At 44.3% G+C, this 17,400-nt stretch overlaps 1 protein-coding gene across 4 annotated transcripts in view; it reads right to left on the bottom strand.

Annotated features, from left to right (window-relative positions):
- The window catches only part of CRPPA (CDP-L-ribitol pyrophosphorylase A), a 154,631-nt gene that overhangs the window by 111,528 nt on the left and 25,703 nt on the right, over positions 1-17,400 (bottom strand). For 3 of the 4 annotated variants that reach the window (XM_066585687.1, XM_066585688.1, XM_066585690.1), the window contains exon 3: positions 12,686-12,835. The exons of the other annotated variant lie outside the window; for it this stretch is intronic. In XM_066585687.1, coding sequence (XP_066441784.1) covers positions 12,686-12,835 — 150 coding nt within the window. The remainder of the gene's footprint in view (positions 1-12,685; positions 12,836-17,400) is intronic. 4 annotated transcript variants of the gene reach the window in all.

Below are 17,400 nucleotides of genomic sequence, written 5' to 3'. Positions count from 1 at the left end.
CTACATGAAGAACAATGGACATTTCATACCCGCATATTTTATTTCAGCTCATAAACCTGTTGCCATGCCTTAGATGGCCACCGAACCACTATCTACGTCTCTTTGGATACAGTTGACTAATACTATATTTCAGCACAGAGGATGCCCTGATAAATTTAATGAAGGCTGGGGTCTATGGCTTCCTTCACATTCCACCCTTCCGTTATATGTTGCCTATTGTGAACTCGAATTCTATTTTGCTCGTTTAGCAGAACATTCCCCCAACATCTTGTTTGTAACAAATTAAATAAAACAAATGTAAAAGATAAATAAATAACTTGATTTATACAAGAGGTTTTTTTCCTGATGACACACCCTTTAACCCCTTGAGTGGCAGGTTTCCTACCACCCTGTCGTGCCCACCAGGGCAGGTTTTTTAAAATGGTCTAATCATCGAATTTCAACTAATTTTGCAGTTGCGTCTCAAGAGCCATAACTTTTTCATTTTTCCATTGACCAGGCCATATAAGGGCTTGTTTTTTGCGGGACACGTGATTTTTTAAACGGGGGAGGAAAAAAAAAATGGGGAAAAAAGAAAAAAAGGCCATGTCATTAAGGGGTTAAATAATGTATTAACTTCCTTCTCTGGGTCATTATGACGCATGGATACCACATGTGTGATTTTATTTTTGATTTTTTACAAAGTAAGGGAGACAGGTGTGTTTATTATTATTTTTTTTATAAATTTTTTTACTTTTGTTTTTCTTTTTTTTTTGTCTCTTTAGGGGACTTCCACAGAGACCCATCAGGACCCCCTGATCACATTCCGGGGATCCGATGGTGACAACCCTTTACATGCTGCAGTCACAGACTGCAGCATGTAAAGGGTTAACACAGCAGAGATCGGAGGTTTTCTCTGATCTCTGCTGTAAGAGCTGGGACCTAGCTGTCCTCTGACAGCCAAGCACCAGCTCTCCCTGCCACAGAGACCATCGGCTTGCTTCTGACAAGCTGATGGTCTCTATGGCAACCTGTAAACAAAGCAGGAGACTTAGAAGCAGGAGATTGCCGGCAGATCGGCAATATCTTCTGCTGGTTTTTCAAAGCCCTTGCTTTGTTCTCTGTGGGACTGTGCAGGCAGAACACACTGTCACAGCTTGTGGCATTGTGCTCTGCAGCTCCCATAGTGATACATAGCCCGGAAATCTTCTGGGCTATATCGCTATGAGCAGTAGAGCTCATCCTGGAAAATTTCCGGGCGTGCCACTCAAGGGGTTAAGGAGGGATAAATGAAATTCATACCCCTTGTAATGCATTAAATATTTACTGCTCTTAAGAAACAGGTATTTCCTTTTAGACATATCCCATTGTGCACAAGATCACTCCTGGAATTCTTGGAGTCCATTTAACAAGCCGCTTCCTGAGACTTGGCCGACTATTGCCCGTTTCCTTCCATCTGTCACACAGTTTCAATTTTTACCTCACAAAGTGTCCTGAAAATAACCAGATGAATTTATCCAACATCTAAAATGTCAGAGATGGAAAACATCTACATTTTAGTGAGAAATGTATTTATGGCATTTGTATATAAAAAGGTATATGCAGTAAAATACGAAATAACAAAATCAATGCTAAATACTACTTCATATAATTCTGTGTCTAAAAATTTCTGTTCTTGACCTAATTTTTCAAATTTTTAAAAAGGTTATACTTTTTTGAAGGTGGCCAATACTGGTTGTGAGCTGCGCAAGTTCCCCCTGACCACTTCCTTAGTGATCGAAAGAGTGGTCATTAAGTGTGCAACAACCCCTTTTCCAATTTAAGCCAGCCTAGTGATCAGCTGTGGATCCATCATCAAGAACTCCTGTTGATCAATTAGCATTACTTAGGGACTTGGTGTCCAACATGGTCAGCCTTTCATGCATGATTTGCCACAATCCTACCAAAAGTAAAATTGGGCACGTGAAAAAGAATCAAAAGTAAAAAAAAATAAAAATCTAATAAAAATGATGGTTTTTTTTAATAGCGCCAACTTATTCCGCAGCGCTTTTAAGTTATTTATTACCCCCCACCACCACCACCAAGCTGGGTATTCATTTTATCAACCTCGAAAGGATGAAAGGCTGAGTCCAACTTCAGCTGTCTCCTTAACCATGCGGGGATTGAACTCGCAACCTTCAGGTCGTGAGTGAGAGCTTATGACTGCATTTCTGCTGCCTTAACACTCTGCACCACACAAGGCTCTAAATAGTATTTATTTACATATGTCAGCGTTTCCCAACCAGGGTGCCTCAGCTTCCAGGCTGGGAATCACTCAGTCAACATTACATGGGTTTTGAAGGAAACGCCTGCTCAGATATGCCAGGGTTGGAGCAGAAGTAACCTTAACACTCCATAAGCCTGGACAAGATTTCCAAGATTTAAAGGTGTTGTCTAATCCCCAGAACAAGCAGCCTCCTATACCATTAACTGTATTAAAACAAAAAGTGGAGTCCTTGCCCCTCCTCGACTGCAAGGATCCAGCGCTGTGACCCCGCCATCCTTCCAGTGTTTGTTAAGGAACATGTCACAGGAAATCACCTGACCGCTGCAGCCAATCAGAAGCTGCGGTGTCAGACTCTGGGCATCATGGCGACCAGGATGTGAGCGCTGATGCAAGGGAATGGGTAGTGACGCTGCAGCCTCCGATTGGCAGCAGCGGTCAAGTGGCATTACCGCCACAACAAAAACTGGGAGGAGAACGGCAGGGCTATAGTGCTGGATCTCCGCGACAGGGGACGGGCAAATACTGCTCCTTTTTGGTGGTATAAGCGCAATGTTGTCCAGTAACCAAACAACTTCCCAGAATACCTGGGGCCCAACCTTTCTGGCATCTCAGGGGGACGAAGAAATTGAAGCTTTTGTATAGAAGCTCAACCATACAATTAGCGTTAAAAACATTTACTGGTAAAGCATCTGTAACTTTACAACCGTTCTATTTAATATCCATATTGCTTTGAAGTTTCTACTTCCCGCGGCGTAATAGCACAAATTAGACGGTAATTTACAGTAATTGTGGGTAAATATTTAAGTAGAGGATAAAGGTAAATCTCCGTCTCCTTGCTGGCACTTTAATTTTTTCACCAAGAAAAGGGAAACTAAAAAAAAATTAAAAATAAAAGTTTCTTCCTTTACCGATTTCCTACATAGTTTCTTTTAAATCCCTGCAGGTTTACATGAGAACAAGCCTCACGATTCTTGCTTTCGCCAGCAAGCCTGGCCTTGCCTCATTCATATCTCAGCAGCAGACCGCAAAAAAGGAACTCTACAAAACACCACGTACTCTACATTATCCAGGGTTCTGGTTTATGCATCCCTCACAATGGAAATACGGACGTGTATGTTTTGTGTCACACAAAATGATGAGTGATCTGGAAATGATCGAGCCTGGCGATCAGTGTGCTTGTAATTACAAAATCATCCAGAACAAAAAGATAGTTACAAACCTATATAAATACAAGTGCAAAAAGACTAAGAAAACGGAGGACAACAAATAGTTAAAAGACAGTATTTAGACATAGAAAAAAAATATTGTGCACTTTAAAAAGTCTTGTGTGGTGCAGAGTGTTAAACTCTCGCTCATGACCTGAAAGTTGCGAGTTCAATCCCCGCAAGGTTCAGGTAGTCGTCTCAAATTTGACTCAGCCTTCCATCCTTCTGAGGTCGTTAAGTTACCGGAAAGTGCTGCAGAATAACTTGGCACTATACAAATAACAAGTCCCTATCCCTTTAAAAAAATAGAATTTATGAACTATAAAAATGTACTACAATGATACATTTTTTTCTAAGAAGTTATCAAAGATACTATTTTTATTGCACAACTTTTATAAACATTTTCTGTATAGTAAAGAAGAAAAAAATTAGAGAATCATTAAAAAGTCTGTGTTTTTGCCCTGGACAAACCTGCATACTCTTGCATTTTACAAAGGTTGATTATTGGGTATGAATATTCATCCAAAGCTTTAACTACCGAATAATCAGCGTTTTTGAATGTGACACCAATCACTTAAAAAAAAAATGATAAAAACACTCCAGCTTTCATCTGGCACAAAATGAAAATCAATGCTGTTGGTAGCACATCCCACCATGGAAACCAGGGCTGTGCGGCCAACCATGATAAAACTCTATGGGGAAGACAACTGCATGAACAATCATCCGTCTACTAATAGAGTCTCAATCAACCTCAGTAAAGGCCATGCTGACAAGTGCCGATTTCATTGACCGGCACTCGTCTACTGGAGCAAGTTGCTCCATATAAATGGATATTTAAGTGGTGAACCAGTTGATTTAGACTAGAATTGTGTAAGCTTTAAAGCAACTCTGATTTCGGTGGACCCCTGTTGATTAGCTATTGATAACCTATCCTGAGGATAATCTTTTCAGCGCTAGATAAGCCCTTTAAGTATTTTATTTGAAAAATTTGCAAGATGCACTTCAATTTTCTTAATCTTGGTCATAACATCCATTAACCCCTTCCCTCCCCATGACGTAAGGGTACATCATGGGAGCGGGGTACTTCCCGCAAAATGACGTACCCTCACGTCATAGGGATAGCGCAAGATCATAGCAGATCTCGTGCTATCCCGCAGCGGGAGCCGGCTGTCACTAGTAGCTGGCCTCCCGCTGCGACAGCGGGGACTATCGGAGATGGCCATCTAAGTAGATCGCGGCAGGGAAAGGGTTCACAGAGGGAGCGCAATCCCTCTGTGACTTCAGCCAGCTCTTGCGATAACATCGCGAGAGCCCGGCAGGTTGCTATGGCAACAGGACGCCAGATACCGGCGTCCTGTATTGCCATTGCCTAAGATCGCTGTAGTAAGCGATAGGCATGGCAGGAGGGCATGGCAGGAGAGAAGTTCTGCCATGCCTTATCGTAGCGATCATCAGCCCTGCAGTGTAAGTCCCTCAGAGGGACACATATTGTATAAAAAGAAGAGAAAAATTTAAAAAAGTACAAAAAATAAAAATGTAAAAAAGTTAAAAATGTAAGTTAAAAAAAAACTTTTTTTTAATGCTTTTTCTTATATTAGCATAAAAAAAAATATTTATAAAAAAAACACATATTTGGTATCAACGCGTCCATAACGACGTGTACAATAAATTGAACATGCTTTTTATCCTGCACGGCAAAAAGCGTTTAAAAAAAAAAAAAAAAGCTAAAAAAACTGAGGCAAAAATGCAAATTTTTTGCATTTTGCCTTCCAAAAAAAACGCAATGAAAGTGATAAAAAAAAAGCATATGTACCTCAAAATGGTACCAATAAAAACTACAGCTCATCTCGCAAAAAATAAGCCCTCAGAGAGCTCCGTCCATGGAAAAATTAAAAAAAAGTTATAGCACTTTGAATGCAGCGAGTTTAGAAAACAATTTCCAAAAAAATGGGCTTTTATTGTGGAAAAGTGGAAAAACCTAAAAAAATAAATAAATAAAAGAATTTTGGTATCCGCAGAAAAAATGGAGTGTGTCATTTATGCTGCATAATTAACACTCTAAAAAAACAAAAAAATCTATGGCAGAGTTGATGCGCTTTCTCTCCCTGCGATCATAAAAAAAAAAAAATAATAAAAGTTTTACAATGTAGTCTATGTACCTAAAAATGGTACCAATAAAAACTACAGCTCGCCACGCAAAAAACAAGCCCTTATACAGCCGCGTCGACGGAAAAATAAAAATGTTATGGCTGTTGAAAAATGGAGATGAAAAAATACCAAAAATCGGTTGGTCCTCAACGCCAAAATAGGCTGTGTCCTTAAGGGGTTAATGTAACATTAGGTAATATTTAACTAGGTTTTTTTAAGACTTAATTTGTTTGTATGATACTGTATTTCATAGAATGAGATGTTACTCAATATGAAAAGATTTTATAAAATAAAATTTTTCTCAAATTCGTTTTTTTTTTTATTGAAATTGCAAAGTCATGCAAAAAAATTGCAAAAAAAAAAAATAAAAAAATAAAACTTTTTTTTAAATTAATGAATACAGCTAAATATCACATGCTCAGGGTCAATTTCTCTCCAGGGACAAATAAGAGAGGAAGCTCCCAATTAGCATATCTGAAATGAAATCAGTTTTTTCAGACACTACTGTTTTTCCGGACTTGTAACCTATGGAATGTAGTCTGTATCCGATTAGACAATGCAAACAGTCTCCTAACATCATTAGGGAGGAAGACAAGAAAGAACAAGTCTGATGAAGAGAAATTGGAGGTTACTGTGATTGTGACTGAGGAGCCTAGTTAAAAAAAAAAAAAATAATACGCACAACACAATTGTCCATTCATTGCACACATTTAGACAATCAAGTCCAAGATGAATTGTCTACGTATAATAACCACTTCAAAAAAGGACTATCCCGGTCCCATCTGATAAAGCGGTCTAACTGAGCCCCAATTTTCCAAATTTTTCCATTAGACAAGACTAGTATTTACTTACCGTATATACTCGAGTATTAGCAGACCCGAATATAAGCCGAGACAATAAGTTTCCCCACAAAAAACTGGGAAAACTTATTGACTCGAGTATAAGCCGAGCTATACTCAAGTATATACTGGGTAAAAAAAAACCCTCCATACTCACCTCCCAGTCTGTGCAACAAGCTGCTTGAATTCTCCCCGCTGTCATCCCCACCGTCCTCTCTGCTCGGCTCTGTCAGCGCTGTGTAAGTAAGCGCTGTGATTGGATTGAGCGCCAGCCAAATCACAGCCGGCGCTCGATCCAATCACAGCGGTTACTTACACAGCGCAGATGGCAGGGGATTTGAAAGCTGAGCAGGGAATTATAAAGCAGCTTGATTGGCTGTGAATGATCGAGTGCCAGCTGTGATTGGCTGGAGCTCGATCCAATCACAGCTCTTACTTACACAGCGCTAATGGCAGGGGATGACATAGCCGAGCAGAGAGGACGGCGGGGGATGACAGCGGAGAGAATTCAAGCAGCCTGCCGCACCACCGCCGGAGACACAGATGCCGGCTGGGAGGGGAGTATGGAGGTTTTTTTTTTAACCTTTCCCTCAGTTGAGTATAGGCCGAGGGGGACTTTTTCAGCACAAAAAAAATGTGCTGAAAAACTAGGTTTATACTCGAGTATATACAGTAAGTTTTAAAACTTACCACTAAATGCTTCAATATTCTTATAGATTTCTATTTAGTGTATTCTCCCATTTATATCTTATTTTTTTTTAGCTTAGATTATATTTACATGTGACATTTTACATTATAAGTCCATAAAATACCAAAGAGTAGAGCAAAGATTGAACATGCCATCGTTGGTATTATATGAGAGTATTCATGGGATACACTTCTACTAAAGTTGGCCATGTACATGTAATAACTGCCCAGCTTTCCTACCAACCTCCCCCATATCCAGGACTGTACAAAATTCAAGAAGCCAGTTGGCTAAAGTGCCTACAAAATTACCACTGGTCCCTAACTTTTTGGGGCGTTTTGCATTAATATGAATGAAAGACATTACTACCTGGCTACTAAGACAATTGGAATAGGCTCAGGGGCGGTCTATCCAGCTACCATCTCTAGGAAATTTTCTATAGGTCACATAGGATTAAAGGGGTTGTCCCGCGCCGAAACGGGTTTTTTTTTTTTTCAATAGCCCCCCGTTCAGCGCAAGACAAACCGGATTCATGTGTTAAAAAAAAAAACGGATAGTACTTACCCGAATCCCCGCGCTCCGGTGACTTCTTACTTACCTTGCGAAGATGGCCGCCGGGATGTTCACCCACGGTGGACCGCAGGTCTTCTCCCATGGTGCACCGTGGGCTCTGTGCGTTCCATTTGCCGATTCCAGCCTCCTCATTGGCTGGAATCGGCACACGTGACGGGGCGGAGCTACGAGCAGCTCTCCGGCACGAGCGGCACCATTCAGAAGGGAGAAGACCGGACTGCGCAAGCACGTCTAATCGGGAGATTAGACGCTGAAATTAGACGGCACCATGGAGACGGGGACGCTAGCAATGGAACAGGTAAGTGAATAAACTTGTTCTTGCTCTCAATCCAGCAGAAAATGAGCTTTACTAAAAGCCATTGTATAGATTAGATAAGAGATGTCCAAACCCGCTGATTTCTGTGGGTATAGCTGACCATTAGATGTGTATATGTCTCCCTACTTTGCCCCAACAGTTAATGGTCAGGAGAAAACACGATAGGGAAAGTTGAATTTCAACGACTAATCGTTTTATTCCCCCTGGAGATCAGCCACCACCAGGGGAGTCCTCGTGGAATAAAAATGAATGCTGGTTTGAACCAAGTATTCATGCATATGGAGGATTTTGGAGAAATAGCTCTTGGCTTAAGTTATCCTCTATCTGAAGGATAGGGAATATCGAATGACCGATGGGGGTCCAATTGCTGGGACCCCCACTAATTATGAGAAAGTGGGTTTCCAAGGTCCCCAAATAAATGGTGCAATGTTCACACAGTCTCACTACCGCTTCATTCAGATAGATGCTCCATAGGCTTATTCATCATTGCAGAGTGCAGAACACATGCTCTAGCTGTTCATCATTACTAGAGCATACTCCGAGTGGGTTGCTGTGCATCATGCAAAAACAAGATTGAAGGAAATGAATAAAATTGTGTCCTCCAGTGCAAAAACTTATCCAATTTATCCTGGATGGACAGTTGTGCATGGACATAGAAATGCCAATCCCATTACTACCACTACTGTCTCCGGTACTCATTGCAACCGATTTATCCATGAATAGCAACAATCTGGAGGAGTTTTGTTTCGGATCCATTTTCTTCACACTTCTGGCTACATGATATGTGATCTGCTGCTGCTCAGCTATGCCGACCCCAGGTCCCGCTTTCCTCAGCACAGCCTATTGGGATACCACTACAGCGTTGAGTATAGTGGGGACCTAGACCCTCAATCGGAGCCCCTGACAACCAATCACGGAGCCCCAGAGGGTACGCAGAGCTCAGTTTGGGAAACCCTGGTCTAGTCTAAGTTTGCACTATCTAATTAGGAGGCAACATTAACAACTTTGCCCCTATCTCTTTATTTAGGGAGTCTGTGTGTGGTCTGTATTTATTCGGGGGGGGATACTGAAAGAGGCCATATACTGTTCGTGATTTGAATGCCATAGCGTGAGGGCCTGTTCTATGGGGGACACTAGCATGTATGTTGTTTGATGCACCTACCCCCTACTCCATTGGTATATTGTACCCACTATCTGCGCCCCACATAGAAGTGTCTCTAAGATGTATTTTCTTTAATCCACAAATCGCAAAAACATCCGACGCATAAAATGGTGATGTTTATGAGCCAAAAGCACTTACATTCCAGGAGTTTAAGCACAATCATAAAAAGAACATCTGTATTAAAGTAGAGACCATGTAACCGGTACTCAAGGACGGAAAATCCTACTGATAACCCCTTCAGTTTATTATATTTCTCATTAAACGGGACAGTCCTATTATGGGGGACATCAATGTAACAGGAGGGAACAGATGTCACAGAATCAGGGCCCCCTACATTAAGTAAGGCAGAGAGGTATAGCAAGCATGGATCTTGGCAACGTCCTATGATGGTGATAAGCGGCCATCAAATTTCAATCAGGTCAATGCAATGCTCCATTTTTCTTGCGACAAACGAATCACTGGTAGCCTTGCAATATTGAAAAAGGGCGGTAAAGCTGGACAGCCCCTTTAACCCAAAAAGATGAAGCACTGCAAATATATGGTTCTTGGTCATGGGTTTTAAACCCTTGGCATTGTAAATACGACACGGGTTTAAAGCTTCTGCTCAAGGCCAAGCCCTAGTGTGTGAGCCTTCAACATTATATAAAGCCATAATGGATTGAAATCTGCATTCTTGGTCATTTATGGCCCAAAGCGGCTCATAACCCAACCATGCAAATAAGTTTTTGTCTTTTTTTGCAATATGTATAATGGACATTGTTGATTCATTTGTGGATCACAAGAGTAACCGGCTGGAGATAAATATCCTTCCATGATCAAGGGGAGCACTACCAATCTAGGGGGAAAAAAAACAACTTGTAATTCCCGGTCTAAAATGGACTGAAAGTGAACCAAAATCAACGGCTTCTAGGAAACCTTAGATTTTTCCCCCTCTGGCCCTTACGGCACCAGTGAAGATGCAGATTCCTATAATCACAGCTCAGAATGGGAATATTACGTCTTCTCATCAGTATCTCTGCTTCTGATCGCAGTCCTTCCTTCATGTTTGTTTATTCTCTATCCTCACAGATGTTGAATTTGGAGCTTAGAATCTCTGGGCAAGAGGAAAATTGGTGATCTACATGAAAATAATTGTATATTAGATTTTTGTATACTTTGCAAGTAGTTTCCAATACCTCTTGGTATGTTTTTTGCTTTTCTAAGATTGCAGCACCCTCTTAGGCCTAATGTCCACGGGGACAGATCCGCAGCGGGTGTCCCATACGCGTGATCTGCGCCCCATAGGGATGCATTGGACACCTGCAGGTAGTTAAAAACCTGCGGATGTCATTTTCCCTTGAGGCGCGGATTGCATGTGTGGGAAATCACCCGCAGCATGCTTCATTTTAGTGCGGGTCTCCCTATTGAAGCCGTCCGGATCTGCGGTACACCTACAGCTGAATTCCTGCTCTCCGGCGCAGGAAAGCAGGAGTTAAAAAAAAAAAAAGAGTGCGCGGCACGCTTCCGGCGTGCCAAGCACATCCGCCGGGCCAAAGAAAGAAGATCCGGCCGCGACGGAGGGAAGATCTGCAGCGCCCGGACAGGTAAGTAAATCTTCTTTTTAGGCCTCATGTCCGCGGGCAAGGAGGGCCCCGCTGCGGGATTCTGCATGAAGAATCCGCGGCGCGCCTGATTTTCTCCGTGGACATGAGGCCTTAGATCCCTAGATGTTCATAAGCCTACTATAAACCAGTCCGCTTTTATTTTTCTTTGTCTACTCAGACATCCAAGGGCATTTCTATCTTTTATGATGATTTTTTCCCCTAGCTTCTCAAAAACAAATTTCAGCATATGCAACTATGTGAACAAGACTTTAAACATCAATTCCAACTGGAGCAATGAGGGATGGCTCGGTCTTGGACTAAAAAGTTTCACACAGAATCAGGTGTTGGTAGTCCTCACAAAAAAATATTTATGCGTTGGTATCCAACTCCTACTAGACTCAACAGTATCCCCGAAATGTGTTGGAGAGGATGTGGCCTTAAGGGTACCTACTTCCATGTGTGGTGGTCCTGCCCTACCATTCGTTATTTTTGATTTTGTTTATACGGCATCACATCATTTTGTGGCCCCGGACCGGCACTGGCTTTTTGTCTACAGTTAAATCCTTATCTTTTTACTCAGTTATTATCTCCCATATCTTTCTTTGAACTCGTAAGGGAATTTCAAAAAATTGAATCTTCAGTTGCGCCTTTTTTAGAACAAAGCTATTCGGTTCATAAATTTTACGTATCATTTGGAAGAACTACAGTACGTTACTAAAACCTTTTATTCCTGGGCACCTTGGACGAAATATTTGGCTAAAAAAAAAAAAAAACATAATGTATACATTACCTACATTGTTCCTTTCTCACAGATTACTTGTGCCGGGACCGTATACTGTTGGAGACAGTATGGTCTATTTTGTTTTGATCTGTTCAACCCCCCGTTTCTTTCTGTGGTACTCAGTGATTTTGGACACTATACTTCTATTATTTATCTTTACTAGAGATGAGCTAGCGTTCTCGGTAAGGACAGATACTCGAGCGAGTATCGTCCTTACCGAGTACCTGCCTGCTCGCCCGCAATGTAAACAACTGACCCCTCCTTCTAATAAAGGGCTCATGACAAGGGATTGACAAACATTAGCAATGCAAACAATAGTAAAAAGGAGGGGGGGGGGGGGGGGTAAAAAAAAAAAAAAAATTGCAGCAAACCCCGCAATTCCAATTCTATCCATTCGGTTGTGTCCAACTCTTTAATACTCTGTAGCTCAGTTCCCTCCATGCTTCCCTATTCTCTACGGCTGCTTTCAGTTGCCTGATGTCCATTCCCGGGTCCTTCTTGATGGTGTCCAGCCAACGTGTCTAGCCTTCCCAGTTTCCTTTTACCATTGACCATGCCAAGTAGCATCTCTTTTTCTAGCTAACTCGCCCTCATCCCTTCTCCAAAATCAGTCTGTCTTGTAATCTTGCCTTCCAGGGACACCTCTGGGTTGATACATTTTAGGACAGCTTTGTTGGTGACCCTAGCTGTCCAGGGGATTCGTAGAAGCTTTCTCCAACAATAGAGTTCGAAAACATCAATTTTGCTTCTGTCTGCTATCCTCAATGTCCGCGTCTCTGAGCCATATGTTGCAATCGGGAAGACGATGGCTGCGATTAACCTTTGGTAATCCATAGCTGCCCCTTAAATAACATGAACCTGCCCTCATCCCTTCATCATTGACCAATGACTAAGATGCTGCAGGGCACATGTGAACATCTGCCATCCAACAGGATTACTTTGGCCAAGGATTTGAGACCATCAGCTGATGTTACCAGCTGGCTCCTAGGACTACTTAGAAGAGGGAGAGAGGCAAACAAAACACAAATTTGGCAGGAATAGCTGTTAACCAAACAGGAGTCAAACGGACAGCTCAGTACTAATGATTAAAATCCCATGAGCATCCCTCCTAATGGTGCGGGACCCGTACATGTGGTGCACACGCTCACCTGAAGGTAGGCTTTATAGAGGACATCAAACAGAAAGGCTTGTGGCATTTCACTGGCTCTGTGCTTTGCTCGGTCCAGGGAGTGGTCCAAGCATCCGTCTGAGGAAGGGGCAATAACTGTGGACACCAATGGGCGCACCATCCCAGCGGCCTGTGGGGGGAAAGGAAATAGGATTTCTATTTTCATAAGGAAAGCTCACTGCGGACAAATTAATTCCTGCGTTCCATAGGCGCTGTATAAATCCGCATGTGGTGAATCGGTATGCACGCTCTAAAATGCAAAGTCAATGAACAAAAGAGAAATCAATATATGGTGTGACGAGCCTTTGCCTTCAAAACAGGATCAATTTTTCTAGGTACACTTGCACAAAGTCTGGGATTTTGTAGGATTTTAGTCAGGTGTATGATTAACTGATTATACCAAACAGGTGATAATGATCATCATTTTCATATGCAAGTTGAAATACAGCCATTAACCGAAGCAGAAGGAGACTCAAAACTAAACAGCCAGACTCTGCTACAAAAGGTGAGGTTGTGGAAGACAGTTTCATTTCACTGGTCATACAGTAGTTATACTGCATCAGCATGGTCTCTCCCAGGAAAAAATTTCAAAGCAGATTAGGGTTTCAAGATGTGCTGTTCTCTTTTAAAGAAGCACAAAGAAAACAGCCAACATTGGAGGACCATATACACAGTGGTCGGCCAAGGAAACGTAATGCAGCAGATGAAAGATACGTCATGCTTACTTGCCTTTGGAAAGTGGAATATGTCCAGAAGTACCATAAGCTCAGAACTGGTTAACCCAGTGGGACCAGATACACCCATCTACTATTTGGAAAACTCTATCCAGAGTTGGTCTTCATGGGAGAATTGTACCCAAAAAGCCATACCTCCGACATAGAAATAAGACCAAGTGACTCAACTATGCACAAAAGCATAGGAGCTGGGATGCAGAAAAGTAGCAGCAGGTGCTCTGGACTAAGGAGTTAGGCCAGGCTCAAAAGAGCATAATTTAATTGTATATTACAAGTGCAATGTAAATAAGTTAGATGGAACAATACCTCTGCAGCGCCACCTATTGAATGGCAGCATTCCTTCAAATCAATGCTTGACCCTTTATACTGGTCTGTAGAGCAAGGATTGGTAATTGGGTCAGGACTAGAAATGAGCGAACCTACTCGGCCATGCCCCTTTTTCGCCCGAGTACCGGGATTTTCAAGTACTTCTGTACTCGGGTGAAAAGATTCGGGGGGCGCCGTGGGTGAGTGGGGGGTTGCAGCGGGGAGTGGGGGGGGGGGGGGGGGGAGGGAGAGAGAGAGAGATGGCTCCCCCCTGTTCCCCGCTGCTACCCCCCGCGCCGCTACGCCTCCCCCGCCCCCCGAATCTTTTCACCCGAGTACTGAAGTACTCGAAAATCGCGGTACTCGATCGAGTAATTACTCTAAACGAGTAGGTTCGCTCATCTCTAGTCAGGACCCATGTCACAGGCCTGTCAGTAACCAAGCCAGGATCCTGCCGCACATTGAGGGGCAAAAAAACCAAGAACAGTTGTCTGTGTAAAGATTTTGTCTTGGTTTTCAATTCCCTGGCAACTGTTTCTGCGTCTTTGCCCCTCAATGTGCAGCAGGATCCTGGCTGGGCTACTGAGAGGTCTGTGATGTGGGTCCCAACCCAATTCGCAATCATTGCTCTACAGACCCGTATAAAGGGTCAAGCATAGATTTGCAGGAATGCTGCCATCCAATAGGTGGTGCTGCAGAGGTATTGTTCCATCTTCCTTATTTGCATATTACCCAGAGGAGCATGGATTGCCTTATGAGTCTCCTCACTCATCTCCTAGGTGTCTCCTTAAGGAAAGATGTTACCCCTCCCGAAGTGTGATGTACGCACACATAATACGCTGTAAATGGAGTCAGTGAAAGTACATTGCTTTTTATTGATCCATTCACACTTACTTATATGCATTGCGCATAATATGCATATCAAAAGAGGCAGCATGTTCTATTTTACCACAAATTACGTGCGATAGAGCCCTATTGTCTTCTATGAAATATAGCACAAAAGCAAAATCATTGTTTTGTGTAAGTGTAGTTAAAAAAATAAATAAATTCGTACTGACCCGCAAACTAAATGTGTCATATTATTTATATTTCACAGTTTAAATAAGAAAAAGGCAGTGGAATTTTTCCTTTCTATTCCAACCACCCCCCCTACCGACCCCCCCTCCCCCCACTCCCTGCCCAAAAAAAAAACCACACACAACATTGTATGTCTTTCAAAAAAGTAACAAAAAAAAAAAAAAACAACCAAACTGCTTCATCCTTAAACGCGTTATCCAGGCATACAATTTGACAATGGGTGTAAAGAGATGCAACTGCACGCTGAAGAGGGCGACCGTCCAAAACTCAGTGAGCATTATGCAAAGCTCTCCATCATCAGAATACTTGCTGGGTATCACATGGTTGCTTCCATGGCACAGCTGCATCTCTCCACGCCCAATACCAGGCACGAGTGTATGCCTGGACAATCTCTATAGAGGTGGGTGATGTCCATAATTTGTCAAAATTACCAAAATACACACAAATTAGTAGAGATGTATAGGAGGGTATAAAATGAACTCTACGGTCCAGTGGGCTTTCACAGATGACGTGCTGGTACTAAAGGGAGTACTAGAAGCCCTGCCAGGCAAGGATCCTACTGAATGGCATATCCCATTATCCCGGCATTGCTAGCCCACCGATTGGCTGCTAGATGATTTCTTGTACTTATTCTTCGCTTTCTCAATGGAGAGGAGGACAAGATAAAATATTCCTTTAAAATGCAGCTTAGACACTTCTCCTTCCAAAAAATAGCAGTTGATCGCCCAGTTTTCTATTTTGACAGTTTTTTCTCCACCAAGAAGAGGACAACGGGCCAAGTGTTGGCTGCCACGCTGGATTATTACAGTAAGGCCAGGTCCTCCACTCAGAAGGGGTCCCGATCAGCCATACGGACAGGGACTGAGGAGGGGTCCCGATCAGCCATACGGACAGGGACTGAGGAGGGGTCCCGATCAGCCATACGGACAGGGACTGAAGTGGGGTCCCGATCAGCCATACGGACAGGGACTGAGGAGGGGTCCCGATCAGCCATACGGACAGGGACTGAGGAGGGGTCCCGATCAGCCATACGGACAGGGACTGAGGAGGGGTCCCGATCAGCCATACGGACAGGGACTGAGGAGGGGTCCCGATCAGCCATACGGACAGGGACTGAGGAGGGGTCCCGATCAGCCATACGGACAGGGACTGAGGAGGGGTCCCGATCAGCCATACGGACAGGGACTGAGGAGGGGTCCCGATCAGCCATACGGACAGGGACTGAGGAGGGGTCCCGATCAGCCATACGGACAGGGACTGAAGTGGGGTCCCGATCAGCCATACGGACAGGGACTGAGGTGGGGTCCCGATCAGCCATACGGACAGGGACTGAGGAGGGGTCCCGATCAGCCATACGGACAGGGACTGAGGAGGGGTCCCGATCAGCCATACGGACAGGGACTGAGGAGGGGTCCCGATCAGCCATACGGACAGGGACTGAGGAGGGGTCCCGATCAGCCATACGGACAGGGACTGAGGAGGGGTCCCGATCAGCCATACGGACAGGGACTGAGGAGGGGTCCCGATCAGCCATACGGACAGGGACTGAGGAGGGGTCCCGATCAGCCATACGGACAGGGACTGAGGAGGGGTCCCGATCAGCCATACGGACAGGGACTGAGGAGGGGTCCCGATCAGCCATACGGACAGGGACTGAGGAGGGGTCCCGATCAGCCATACGGACAGGGACTGAGGAGGGGTCCCGATCAGCCATACGGACAGGGACTGAGGAGGGGTCCCGATCAGCCATACGGACAGGGACTGAGGAGGGGTCCCGATCAGCCATACGGACAGGGACTGAGGAGGGGTCCCGATCAGCCATACGGACAGGGACTGAGGAGGGGTCCCGATCAGCCATACGGACAGGGACTGAGGAGGGGTCCCGATCAGCCATACGGACAGGGACTGAGGAGGGGTCCCGATCAGCCATACGGACAGGGACTGAGGAGGGGTCCCGATCAGCCATACGGACAGGGACTGAGGAGGGGTCCCGATCAGCCATACGGACAGGGACTGAGGAGGGGTCCCGATCAGCCATACGGACAGGGACTGAGGAGGGGTCCCGATCAGCCATACGGACAGGGACTGAGGAGGGGTCCCGATCAGCCATACGGACAGGGACTGAGGAGGGGTCCCGATCAGCCATACGGACAGGGACTGAGAAGGGGTCCCGATCAGCCATACGGACAGGGACTGAGGAGGGGTCCCGATCAGCCATACGGACAGGGACTGAGAAGGGGTCCCGATCAGCCATACGGACAGGGACTGAGAAGGGGTCCCGATCAGCCATACGGACAGGGACTGAGAAGGGGTCCCGATCAGCCATACGGACAGGGACTGAGAAGGGGTCCCGATCAGCCATACGAACATAGTCTGTCGTACGACAACCCCCATAAAATGTGGATATTGGGACAACGATAAATGCATTAAGAGGGCAATAAAAACAAAGGGGAAAATTTATTAAGCCCGAAATTTTGAACATTGGTCTTAATATTTTCGCCAGCGCATGATGTGTCTAATATGTGAATCCTTCATGCGCCGACGCAGAGGAGGACAGGGGAGAAAAAAGTGCTCCTGC

Source organism: Eleutherodactylus coqui, chromosome 12 (assembly GCF_035609145.1).
Source record: "Eleutherodactylus coqui strain aEleCoq1 chromosome 12, aEleCoq1.hap1, whole genome shotgun sequence".
Classification (NCBI taxonomy): domain Eukaryota; kingdom Metazoa; phylum Chordata; class Amphibia; order Anura; family Eleutherodactylidae; genus Eleutherodactylus; species Eleutherodactylus coqui.
Note: the sequence above shows the minus strand (reverse complement) of the source record. Positions and strands in the feature narration are given on the sequence as shown.